The following is a 13210-nucleotide window of genomic DNA, read 5'->3' as shown; positions in this document are numbered from 1 at the left end:
CTTTGTACTTTGTAAATGCATTTTTCTAATTTTATTAAATGCATGCAGTGTTTCCTCTAGGATTTTTGAGGTGGCAGGGCAGGACTATTTCTCATGGACCACGCCCCCTCCCCACCCAAGAATCATGTGCACTCAAACTTTAATTTATTTTAACCAAAAAGGACAAGAACATAGTAAATAATAAAATAAGAACAAATACATTAATGACAATCAATAGCACAAACAAAAACAATAAGATACAAATTAAATTAACAGTACTTTATCTATTCAACTGTAAAATAATGACACTATTCAACTGTAAAATAATGACAGACAGCAACAGGTTTATTTAGGCTGCTGTCTCTTTAAGACCTCATGCATGGATCTATTATATTGTTACACAGGGCTCTCTCAGCTTTCTCTGATACACTCTATGCTTACTTTTCTTTTTAGGACTGCTTGTCCTCCTAATTAAAAAAAAAATTTTGCTTTTAGAGATGCGCAGCGGCTCAGCTGTTACTATATTTGGAACTATTTTCGTTGATGAAATATATATAATAAGACAATAAGAATGTTTGCGGGAGCGTGACACACACGGTGCGGGAGTGGGCGGTAATGGTCAGAAATTCAGCGGGAGCGGGCTAAAGAAAACTGTCCTGCTCAGGCTCTAGGCTGCATCAACGATCAACACCCACAAGTTTTTTTTTTTTTTTTCGCACTCCCCCATCTCCACCCCCAATCATTAGTGCCGCTGGTTCGGTCTTTGACAGAACATATAGGACAATTTTTAAAAAGCAAAAAAACGTGTTAAACTGGGAACAATATAAAACAACCTGAGCCCCCAATATTCTTTGGTCTGTATTTTAAATGTTAATCTCAATTTCGGTTTCAAGTACTTTCCAGGCCTTGAATCCATATGTCTGAAATTCAAGTACTTTCAAGTACTTTCAAGAAGCGTGGGAACCCTGTTATAAAACAATATTGTATCTGATTAATAACTTATCATTAATAAGTGAACGGTTATAACTCTATTACAATGCATATTATATAAATATTTTTAGTCTTGCTACATTTTTAAAATTGTAGAATTTTTTTCTAATTATTTTTAGAAATTTCTTCCAGGATAAAAATGTAAATGCTTTATAAGGGTTAGATAAGGATGTTAAAATGCCAGGTATGAAAATTAGACACTGCAAAAACTACAAATGATGAACTGAAATGGCAACGGAGCACTTACCGAGACTGAAAGGGAGTCCAGCTGCTCACACTTTTCTCTGCATCCCATCAGCCCCTGCACATCATCTCTGATGCGCTCCAAAGTGTCCTCTAGCCGCCTCACCTCTGCCAGCAAATCCTCACTGGAGCTGCTCTCAGCCTCTTCACTGAAGAGGAACAGACATACATTACTACACCAGTTTACATTAAGTACCTTGAATATTACTTTAATGATTGAGACACAACACTGTTGACTGTTTAAACCAGATTTAAGATGATAATGACCTGTGAGGATCAGGGGCGGGCGCCTCAGCCTCAGGAATCTTTCTAAAAGCAGGTTCTTGTTTTCTCTGCAACTCCTAAATTAAACAAGTCAGTCATACAGCTGAATTTGCACAGATGACTCACTTGATTACTGAATCAGAAGTCATATCACGTAAAAAAAAAAATCATGTGAACTCTGGCCCAAAGATAATTCACATCAGTGGTTTAGAGCCTCCCACTAAATAAACAAAACCCTACATGCTGATAAGAAAGCATCTTGTGTGTTCCTTGTATAATTTGAGTGTCGCACCTCAGTTTTGCGTGCCAACGTCTGAAGGAGAGCCTCAGCTTCAGCGAGTCGAGTGTTCTCTGACTGACTCTCTTCTGCATGCTTTTCCTGACGCTGCAGACAGAGACAGAATTGAAGATTGTTCATCAAGATATTACATAATATATAACTGACAAAAAACGTGTTAAACTGGGAACAATATAAAACAACCTGAGCCCCCAATATTCTTTGGTCTGTATTTTAAATGTTAATCTCAATTTCGGTCAGTGACTCATGTTTGCATGTTCATTTGAATACATACAGAATATCCGCCTTACCTCTCCTAATGTATGTTAAAAGTTGTCCACATCATGGTCAAATTTAAATGGTTTTAAATGACGAGCATTTACTCAGGGATTAAAGTTCCGTCGCTACGACGGATTTCCGTCAGTTCATAAAGACAGTCACTTGCTTCATTCCTGAATGATTCAGCCGCTCGAACGAATCAATTGAATGAATGATTCAGTGATAAAATCAGTGACTTGCCGCCACCTGCTGGCAGATTTGGTTTCATTTTTAGTGTATAATCTCAGTTATTTTATCATATTTCTGTATTCAAAATTGTATATTTAAAACATTAATATCATCATGGATTTATGGATTTAATTGCACTCATGCCACTTCTGAGCCTCATTAAATGTCTGAAAGTACACCAGGCCACGTTTGTGTTCTTCTGTGCCACCTCTGTAGTACAAATTAATTTATTAATATTAATTTCATATGATTGGTAACTTATTTGTCTTATTCTACATATTTTAAATAGAAATTTTAAAAAGATTATAAACATACATTTTTGAATTTGACAGATGAAAATGATTCCATTACAAAGGCAAAAAGAAAATACTCCTGTAAGTCACTTTAAGGACTCAAATGTCACCTCATATTAGGAAGGCTAATTTTTTATCAGAAGTTTTGATTATTGATCAGAAGGTGCTCCTAACTTTTTAAATTAGGAGGACAAGCGCTCCTAATTACAAGAAAAAAAACTGCTCATAAACTGGGTGTGTGACAGGTATGGCTGATGAATGGGGTTTGGTCGAAGAAAAATTCAGTCAAAAGAATTTTTTTTTGCTTTAACCCCCGCAATAAAATAAGTAGAATAAGAAATAAGTTACCAATCATATGAAATTAGTATTAATAAATAAATTTGTACTACAGAGGTGGCACAGAAGAACACAAAAGTGGCTTGTAGGTACATTTTCAGATGTTTAATGAGGCTCAGAGGTGGCATGAGTGCAATTAAATTCATAAATTCATGTGGAGATTAATGTTTTAAATATACAATTTTGAATACAGAAATATGATCAAATAACAAATTATACACTAAAAATGAAACTAAATCCGCCAGCAGGTGGCGGCAAGTCACTGAATTTATCACTGAATCATTCATTCAACTGATTCGTTCGAGCGGCTGAATCATTCAGGAATGAAGTAAGTGACTGTCTTTATGAACTGACGGAAATCAGTCGTAGCAACGGAACTTTAATCCCTGATTTACTAATTACCTGCTGCGTGTACTTGGCCTCTTTCTGCACCTCGCCTTTCAGCAGGCTGAATCGCTCCTCCAGCAGGTCTCCAATCCACTTTCCCAGACCCTCTCTGTCTGTGAGTCTCTCTGTGTGGAGCTCTGAGCGCAGTGTGTTATACAGACTGAGCACTTCAGTGTGCTGCTCCTCCTGCCTGAGCAAACCCCCCGTTACTCGATCCCACAGCTGAGACAAGTTGTCCTCTAAACGCATCAACCTCTCCGCCTCTACTGATGACAACGACAGAACTGAGGGCCTCTGTGAAGAGGGAGACATAATAACAGACAGTCAACTTAATATTTTGGTATTGGTAGAAAGAAAGCTAACTTACAGTAGAGTTACAATACACTAGTAAAATCCTAAGGGTAAATACAACCTGAGTGTGTGTGTCAGGGGGAGTTTGTCTCTCCTCCGAGTCGCCCATGGAGGTGGATGGAGGGGTGACGTAGGAGGCGCCTCTCCACACCATCACATTAGCAGAAGGCAGCATGGCTAACAGTCCGGACAGCCCCCAGTAGCACAAAGCTTTCAGGAAGGGCACAGAAGCAACGCATGAGGATGCAGGATCTTATTTCCATTTAGACCAATAATCACTCATGAACAGCAAGCTCACCAAGAAACAGAAGGAAAGGTACAAGAAATAGGACTTTCGAGAGCATAGGGAGACACCTGGAAGAGAGGATGAAGACAGGTTAAAATTTGTGTGACATTATACTTTAACACACTAGCAGTGTTTTGGCTACTGCTCCAATTAAGAAATTAACCAATTAAGTTTATGGACTGTCTATTTAACGAATGAAGTCAAATTAATCTGTATAGCACAATTAACTACACATTTTAAAGTTGTACTGTATATCAATAATGCCTTAATGCCTTACCAAATAGCAAGTTTTGGGGCTGGCCGGTACAAAATGACAAGTGATCCTACGGATTTTAGATCTAGCTATATTGTATTTATAGTGATGTGTGACCATTCAGTGTGATTAAGAGACTTAAATCTTTGTCAGTTCTGCTCAAAGCAACAGTAAGTGATTCTCAAAAACTAGCAATGTCAAATAAAACTCAAAGATTAGTACTCAAAATGAGATCGGGCACACGCTGGAAGAACATAGATCAGTTACATAATGGTCCATTTGCTGCAAGTAAACAATTCACAGAAAATTTCAATGATAATACAATTTTGTATAAAATGAAAGCTAGCCAGTTATCAGACCTGTTATCAGAGTCTGATGAGAGTTTTCCTAAATTTAATGAGTAATTTAATCAAGAAAGTTGAGAAACAGGGTAAGTCTTCTATCATGGTGAAGAATTCAGTTGAAATTACTTCAAAGTTATCAATGAATCAAGTGTTAAATAACACTTATGGAACCACACTGGATGTGCATTAGACACAGATAGGTACAGAAAGAACTGATTGGAAAAGAGATCAAAACTCACTTTGCAAAGAAATCAACCAGCAACAAGAAGCTTCCTGAGGCTGTCTTCCCTGGAAACATACAGAGTAAAGCATGAGTAAAGAAAAAACAAAAAACTGAAGAGTTGATTAGCACATACTCTTTAGGGCACAGAGCAGGGGTAGGGTGTACAGCGAGAGGTCACACACACACACACGAGAGTTGCAAAAAGCTGACAAATTGCAAATTTTTCAACTTGTAGCATTCATCCTGAAAATAAAAACAAAACAGGCCTCCTAAAATTGGAGTAGATGAAATACATACAGTAGGGTCTAGAGGTCATGAGACTACTAGTAAAAACTCAACACTTTTCTTTTTTTATTTATTTAAAAGTGTGAAAGAGTGAAAAGGTGATAAATGAATTTAATGAACTCCACATTTCTGTTATTTTGCATGCTTTAAACGGGCTCATGTTATCAAATTGAGGAATCCGATTGAGGAATCAAATTTTCCTTGACCTTTTGAGAAGAGTTGCATTTGAGAAGAGTTGCACTATGCAAATAAACTGCTAAAACACCTGGTTCTGAAATAGAAGCTGAAATAAAGGGATGGAGGAGTTTAAAACTGAAAGCAGCAATGCAGTATTTCTCATGCAAAGAGGAGGTTTACATAAATGTCTTAGAAGTAAACAGGCCCTTTCTGCTGTCATGCCATCTAAGGATCAGACAGAGAGTTGCATGATGCGAGAAAAAAAAAAAAGTGTTAAAAAAACCATGTTAAAAAACAACTTGTGCTTCAGTGGAGGAAAATCTGACAACAATCTGGACAAGAAAAAAAAAACACTAGGTCAGTGTCACTAATTTGCTTACATTTGATTACTGACTTCACTAGTGCAGCATATTGAATCTCTCTTCATTTTACTTCAATGCTTTAATCGTTTAAAATATTCAATATGCAGTGGGTGCTCTTTTGTAATCTCAGGACCCCATTGTAACTGTAAACAAGAGCTCTAACATGACTATTGCCTGAATGTATTGAATATGCATGACAAGAAAAGATGCTTATAAGAGTTATAATAACTACATGTGAAAAGGAAAGAGATTGTCAAATGGAATCAGAACCGCAGAAAGCTGAACAAAGAGAAAAGCCATGCAAGGTTGTCTGAAAGCTCGTCACAGAGACAAACCCACACCTGCTGGGGAGAAAATGCCCTGACCACAACCTGAAAACCATCAATGCAGGGAAGGAGCTCACAGCAGCATTAACTGGCTTGTCAACTATTCCCAAACCATAAGCTTGGAATGACCAAGATTGAGGGTAAAAAAGATGATTATATAACCTGTGGAAACTATGAGTGACCATAAGGTCACTACAGGCTTCTCTTCCTGGGAAGAATGAGTGTCCGTTGCAAAATTATGCTTCCTTTTGCAGTCATCACCTGTCAGAATCGGTGCACGGTTGAAAATGACACATTAAACTGCATGTTAAAGTTCTACTCCCTCAACATTTGTTGTGCTTTTAATCAACAGACATTTTTAAACAGATGCTGTAGGCAAAAGTGTGCAAACACTGAGCCTGTACTATGCGTCCACTAGAGCAATCATTTATGAATCATTCTGCTATTATTCATCAGGGTGTGCAACTACAATACCTAGTGACTCTACCCAAGCAGCTTCCTTCCAATGGTCGCACTCAAACAAGTCAGTCAGTTTTTTAGATGGCCGTTTAATTTGTATTTAAATCTACACTGATATATACCCTGCGGTGAAAATCAGATCCCCAACACTGGCCAATAAATCAATTAGCAATCGTAACTTAATTGAAACCACATAAGTGGCCAACAGTGGCATGAAAAATAGCACTATTCATGCGAAATGCATAGGCAATTTGATGTATTGATTACAATTATGATTTACGTTTACAAATGCATTCAATGGAAATATGCAATACTACCTTATAGTTTAACCAAAGGAAAGGTATCTTAAAAAGGCAGCATGATTAACTAGCACAATTAAAACTATAACTGACCAAAAAAATGCTGTTATTCTGTCATCATTTACTCACCCACATGTCGTTCCAACCCTGTGTGCCTTGTTCCTTACAGTACACAACTTTAAATATGAACACCTAATGATTTGAAGTGGAAAAATATCTGAAAGTGAAGTATGTGTACTTACACAGTACGCCGCTGATCTTTGGTCGTTCCTTTTGCAGCACTACCTCTTTAACACTCATACTGCTGTAGTATTTCTCATTGCCTATGATGAAAAACAGAACAAACAAATAAACATCAGATAAAGCCAAGAGTCCTTCGCAATTCTGTACCAGTCTTCTTCACTCCTCCAATCCCAGCTCTGCATAGACAGACTCCAACAAGAGAGATTTGCATGTAACCAAGGCAGTGCTCATGGTGGACAGGTGCATTTGTTTATGCACAGTGTAATCATGCTTCGAAGAAACATCTGGAAGGGGAACAAAAGTTGTAAGTTATAGTGGCTGTAGGAGGTCAAACACCACGGAAGAGACTAAAGTGGCCTGTTAAAAAAAGTGAGAGGGTGAGAAGGGTTCATCAGAAATGACTGTTCAGGTGTAATGGGATAACCAAAGATGAGTTGCATTTGCCACTCCTGAGACCGACTTCCACTAAGGGACTAAATTTACAAAAGACAGAAAGAAGAGACAGGTGCTCGAAAGCAAAACCTAGAAGAGAGAGAAAGAAAAAAAAAAAAAAAAAAAAAAGACTAGTGATTGTCACAGGGGTCCTCAACCAGAAACAGATCTGCAGCTAAAGCAAGAGAGTTCCATTATGTTTTAACTTAACTATAAAGTAAATTAAATTATTTACCATTAAAATCGACATGCCGTGGAAAGAAAGTAGTTTTAAACATGCGATGTCTGTCAATTTATTGTGGTTAAATGTACTTTATGCACACAAATCATTTTCAGGCCCACTTTGTATCCTATTCATGGAAAGTGCTGTATATATTTTGCTTACCAAGTACAGAGGACGAATGATGATCATTTTTACGAATGGTCATTTTAGTATCAGTGTGAACACTTGTTCATATGGTGTCATAAAATAATAATAATAAAATGGGCTCCATGGGGTTTTGGAAGTTGCATTCAATTCCGTAAGTGACATAGAAGATGCACTTCACCTTTAGGGTGACTTTAACATTATACTTATTAATATAAGACCACTGTGATAACCTACTTACTAACCTGGTTTACGAACAGTTATATCTGTTATTGCAACATCAATTTCAAGCCGACGGAATACAGGCAAACCAGATATCTTTTGTATGATGCCTGCAAGGATACCAGAAAGGGGCCGTTTACATCAGGGCTCCTTAACGACATTTGTTTTGAGGGCCAGATTATTCAATTTTTAAATAGTTTTCTAGTGTCAAATGAGCCCCAGTCCACCAATTCACAATTTCTTTAATAACTATTTGCGGCGAACAAATGTGTCGGTCACCAATCAAGAGCCTAATTAAGAACTAACATTTCTAGAAAACCTACAACAAAACAGCCTCAACATTCCTTAAGTTAATGATTTTCTCTTGAAATGACTTGGAGTGTGACATCATGAGCGTAACGAGTTATTGCTTAAGAATAAGCAATTGCCTGTTTCTGGCTGTTTGTACAGTGTGAACAGTAGTTTGGTTAATAAGTGGACATAACATCCAGGCACCAGAGGGTCTGAGAGAAAGCGATACCTCCGTTAGCACAGCCATTGGTTGCTCTCTTCTGCTGCACAGACTGCAGTGTCTTCCTCAGCGCACAGGCTGTAGAGCGAGCGATTCCCTTACACACTCGCACACACCACTGCAACACTGATGACAGCAGGCCTGGAGAGATATGGACTGATATTAAATCAACACATAAGGTCTGATGATCAAAGATATCTGAAAGTGATAGTGGTCAGAAAAGACTGTGAACAGAGACAGAGTGAGTGACGGTGGTTGTGGAGAACATCTTTACCCAGCAGGCTGCTTTGCATGCATGCAGTGTGCAGATCTGTACATGTCCAAGTACTAAAATCCATCCAAACAATTATCCGGGCTATCTATATATCTCTCCATCTCTCCATCTCTATCTCTCCCCATCTCTATCTCTCCCCATCTCTATCTCTCTCCATCTCTATCTCTCTCCATCTCTATCTCTCTCCATCTCTATCTCTCTCCATCTCTATCTCTCTCCATCTCTCTATATATATATATACTTTTAAAGCTGCAGAGATTAGACAAGAGTTTCCTCATCCTTGATATCTACCAAGGTGTAAAATGCATTTTAAAGTGAAGAGACTATGGAAAATATTTCCAATATTGACACTATACTCGAGAACCTAATCTGAACATAGGCTAGTTTCACACTCTGACAGTGACATGTTGAAAAGACACCCAAACAGCCATAAACCATCTAGTGAGGAACCCCACAGCCTGGAGAGGTGAACGACAGACTAACCAAGGCTGATACCTTTGAGCAGAGCCGTCTGCATCAGTATTGTGCATATGTACACTACAAATGCAGCAATTCTCTTTCTGTTATGCAGGCACGTCTCAGACAACCTCCCCAGCACACCTGCAGACACAATGAAGTCAAGCCTGCACTTTCCCTTCAATAATACTTCGCATCCAAAGAACTGAAGGACTCGGAGCCCATTTCTGAAGACCAGGAGAAACCTGACCCCATCATGTAAGGTGTTTTGACATTACAGGAAAAGGGGAAACAGCAGATTTATAGTGCGTTATCAAACTGTCTCACCTGGCTTGTATTTGCGATTCTTGTCCCTGCAGTACAACGTAGTGTTTGGATAGGAGGCTGTGCTGGGTGGCGCCTGATGCCCAGTAGCATCATGAAGGGAACTGTTGTTCTTGGATGGAGAGGCATTGGGGCAGTCTTTGCAAATATAGCCATTCTGTGCTGTAGAGGTCTGGGTTTTGGCCTCCACTGTGCTGTGGTGTGCAGTGATTGTCTGGTCTAAAATAAAAATCCAATAAAAGTAAATACAGCTCCAAAATAAAAAAACTAAACAAAACAACAAAAAACACTTACCCTTAACATCACAGTCTTCATCCAAACCTAATATTACAAAAAAAATAAAAAATACAATCAATGCTTCAGTTGTCCACCAATCTCAGTTCATTTTAACTCAGAGTAACATATCATGGCTATCATGAAGGTCTGCTGGCACTGACCCCAGAAACTGTCGACTAGGGTGTGTTCCTGTATGGAGGACTCGTCTAAGAAAGAGGACAGCAGAGAGGCATTGCTGGGCGCACAGCTGTTCAGTGTGCTGTTTTGGGCCTGCAGGATTGACGTTGAGGCAGACCTCGGAGTTTGAACAATCTGTGGTGTCCCTAAAACAGAGTGATGAGCTCTTCTGCTCTTCAGTGTCCTGCAAGACAGAGATAGAATAAGAGAAGAGAGCGGATGGAAAACGGAACCAAAATATTGCTGGCTTTATTTTCCTGATGCCTCCTTCTATTTAGCTAATATTGTTAATACATTGAATCTGTATTTTTATTTTTTTAAACAAGTGACGAAGCTGAAATACACTACACAACTTTTCCTAATCTTGAACACTCAAGAAATTTTAAAGAATGTGGGTAACCCAACAGCTGTTGGTCCACACTGACTTCCAAAGTATTTTTTTTTTCCATACAATGGAAGTCAATGGGGACCAGAAACTGGTTACCCACATTCTTCAAAATATCTTCGGTGGTCAGCAAAAGAAACTCAAACAGTTTTGAAACAACTTTAGGGTGAGTAAATGAAATTAATTTTCAAGTGAATTATCCCGTTAAAGGGGTCCTATTATTCTTGTAATGCTTGTAACTGTGTAATGCTGCTGAGTGTAAAAAAGATCTGCAAGGTTACAAAGCTCAAAGTCCACCCCAAAGGGAGATATTCTCTTTAACAGAAAACACTTCAAGAACTACAACAAAAGGCAAAATTTACACCATTGTTAATATTTACAGCTGAGCAGATGAAATTTGCGGTTCGCCTATCACAACATAGTGGGCCAGCTAACCAATCAAAGCAGATTTCATATTTTGGAAAGAGGGGCCTTATTGAAACAGAGATCAATCAAGCATGAAAACCTATTCCTGTACACCCCAAAAACCAAATCTAGACTTCGTAAAAAGACATAACAGGACCCCTTTAATAATGATGGCAAGAGGACCTCTAGTGGACACAAAGTAGCTGCATCTGTGTGTGGCTAATTCTGCAACTGCATTATTAGATTTCAGTTACTTGGCCACTGGAAACATATAAAACAAAAGTAATTTAAATTGTAGCTTTTCTTTGTGTCTTCTACACTTAGTTAAATTATTTATTTTGTCTGTTCCTTTATGCCAACATTAAAGGTCAAACTAAAATTCCTGAAAAGAAAATGCATTTTGCATTATAATATGGCACTAATGGCCTAATTCTTATATAATTTTTGCTAAATAATCCCCTGCTGTTTTTCATGGACAAACTGCACTCACTGGTCACGGCTGAAGGAGGCACTGTGGTTTAGAGACGAGTCAAGCAGACTGTCGTCTCCATAATGACTTGTGTTGGTGTGCAGACGGAGACTGCGTCTGGACATCCTGGGTGACTCGTAGACGGGCCCAATCCTGAGCTTCCTCTCAAAGTCTTGTGCTGAAGATGAGTAGCTGGAACTGATGGAGACAAAGCACTAATTAAGACTAATTAGGATCAGCTACCATAGAAGAGAGAGTAAAAATTTAACCAAAGGGCTGTTGAATGCTTCATTCTGATTGGCTGACTATGTAAACACAGCTATGCTGTTGCAGGTCTGTTAACTTCATTAGTTACATATCACTTCAGCAAGTTATTTTCAAACATCCATTTACACCCAGTTACAACAGTAAAAGACACCAGAAACCACAAACACCATCAAGCAAACAAATGACTGACTATATGATAAAAATGTCAAATGACCTTATATCATCAATGGAAAGCAAGTTTTTTTCCCTCTGTATGCACGCACACACAAACTTATTTCACCACAACTTCAATAAAATAGTTTTGCAATTGTAAAGCTACATTTCTTAGTGGCAAGGCAGTAACATTAGGGCTTTTGAAGCAGTTAAATGTAGCTACAGCTTGTTAGTATTATAGACAATGCCACCAAACATCGCTGAGAGATGCACAGTAGAGGTCTTCTCGGGTCCTTAAAATCTGTACCCGACCCGAATCACTTCTTACCCGAACCAGAGGTGCATAAATTAATTTTATTAAAAGAAAAACCCGACCCGAGACAGACCCGATGAAATTAGACCAGAGTCCGATGGCATTTATTTTCAAAGCCGACTGGACCCGAACGTAAACAGCATTGACGTGTACAGCCTGTAGCCCCGCAGTCAGTCAGGAAAAATCCTGGTGTCCTGCTGACTGATTTGGCCGCTTCAAATTACTTTGATTTAATTAACATTTATTCAATTTATTATTAGGCTACTTTATATTAGTGCCTACCTGATGGATACAAGATATTTCTGCGCTCTGCTTTCAATTGTGACCAGTGGATTTGAAAAATAAACGTCATAGTTTGTAAAAAAAAATTAAATAAATTAATAATCGATAGCCTAATAATTCATGGATTCACTAGTGTTGTCTGCAACTTGATCTCCGGCGAAAGGCTTCTGCACACAAAAAAGAAAAGCCCTGCATGAACACGCAGCATGATGAAGCGAGTGGATTTTCATGATGGATTTCATATCTATAAGATGATTTCTGTGTGCGAGCCTGCGAGGTTACAAACGTATGCTCCTTTTCTATGTGCGTTCCTCACTTAATGCGAAAGTGAAAGACTGCATTCGGGATAGTTTAAAAGAATTCGGGTCTAATTGGGTCCATTTGGAAAAAAGCATGTTTATTTTAAATTACCCGAGGCCGCTCATACCTAACCTGACACGTGTCCGAAGTACTCGAAGTTTTGGACCCGAACCCACTCGGATCTCGGGTCGGACCTCGGGTTTTTCGGATCCAAGTGGACCCGTGAAGACCTCTAATGCACAGACTTCACACACTTATTTTCTCTCTGACAAACCTGACAAATGTCTAGAAATAAAATAACTGAACAATGTCTTAAGGCAGGGGTCAAATCTGGTAAATCTCAAATCATTGGATTATTCCTGAGTTTCAAAAAAGGGGGTTTATGGGTTGAAGTCAATAATAAAATGTAAAATTAAAATCAAAATAAAACACTTACTTAGGACTGTGCAATTAATCGAAATAGTTTCGATTTCGGCCTCAAATGATTATGAAAATACAATAATCGAGATAAAACGATCATTAAAAGTCCGAAAGAGAACTTGCGCTGTTCCTCAGGAGGCTTTCTGTGTATGCGCTCAGAGACGGAACAGAACACAGACATGTAAAGTAGGGCTGCACGATAAATCGAAATGGAATCGAGATCGCGATTCGACAGAAGCTGCGATTGTCATGCGTATCTTTCAGTGAAGCACGGTTCTGTGATCAGCAGTAAA

At 38.6% G+C, this 13210-nt stretch overlaps 1 protein-coding gene across 3 annotated transcripts in view; it reads right to left on the bottom strand.

Annotated features, from left to right (window-relative positions):
• The window catches only part of LOC107684745 (SUN domain-containing protein 1-like), a 28076-nt gene that overhangs the window by 9757 nt on the left and 5109 nt on the right, over positions 1–13210 (bottom strand). The window contains exons 2-16 of one of the 3 annotated variants that reach the window (XM_016481088.1): positions 11204–11380; positions 9908–10107; positions 9765–9791; positions 9474–9689; positions 9186–9290; positions 8426–8557; positions 6884–6964; positions 6046–6144; positions 4750–4798; positions 3926–3981; positions 3689–3837; positions 3292–3570; positions 1769–1861; positions 1480–1553; positions 1217–1361 (exon numbers count right to left, since the gene is read on the bottom strand). In XM_016481088.1, coding sequence (XP_016336574.1) covers positions 1217–1361; positions 1480–1553; positions 1769–1861; positions 3292–3570; positions 3689–3837; positions 3926–3981; positions 4750–4798; positions 6046–6144; positions 6884–6964; positions 8426–8557; positions 9186–9290; positions 9474–9689; positions 9765–9791; positions 9908–10107; positions 11204–11380 — 1882 coding nt within the window. The remainder of the gene's footprint in view (positions 1–1216; positions 1362–1479; positions 1554–1768; positions 1862–3291; positions 3571–3688; positions 3838–3925; positions 3982–4749; positions 4799–6045; positions 6145–6883; positions 6965–8425; positions 8558–9185; positions 9291–9473; positions 9690–9764; positions 9792–9907; positions 10108–11203; positions 11381–13210) is intronic. The other 2 variants (XM_016481089.1, XM_016481090.1) reach the window with 2 other exon arrangements.

This window comes from Sinocyclocheilus anshuiensis, unplaced genomic scaffold (assembly GCF_001515605.1).
Source record: "Sinocyclocheilus anshuiensis isolate Anshui unplaced genomic scaffold, SAMN03320099.WGS_v1.1 scaffold537, whole genome shotgun sequence".
Lineage (NCBI taxonomy): Eukaryota > Metazoa > Chordata > Actinopteri > Cypriniformes > Cyprinidae > Sinocyclocheilus > Sinocyclocheilus anshuiensis.
The sequence above is the reverse complement of the archived record's forward strand: the minus strand, read 5'-3'. Positions and strand labels throughout refer to the sequence as shown.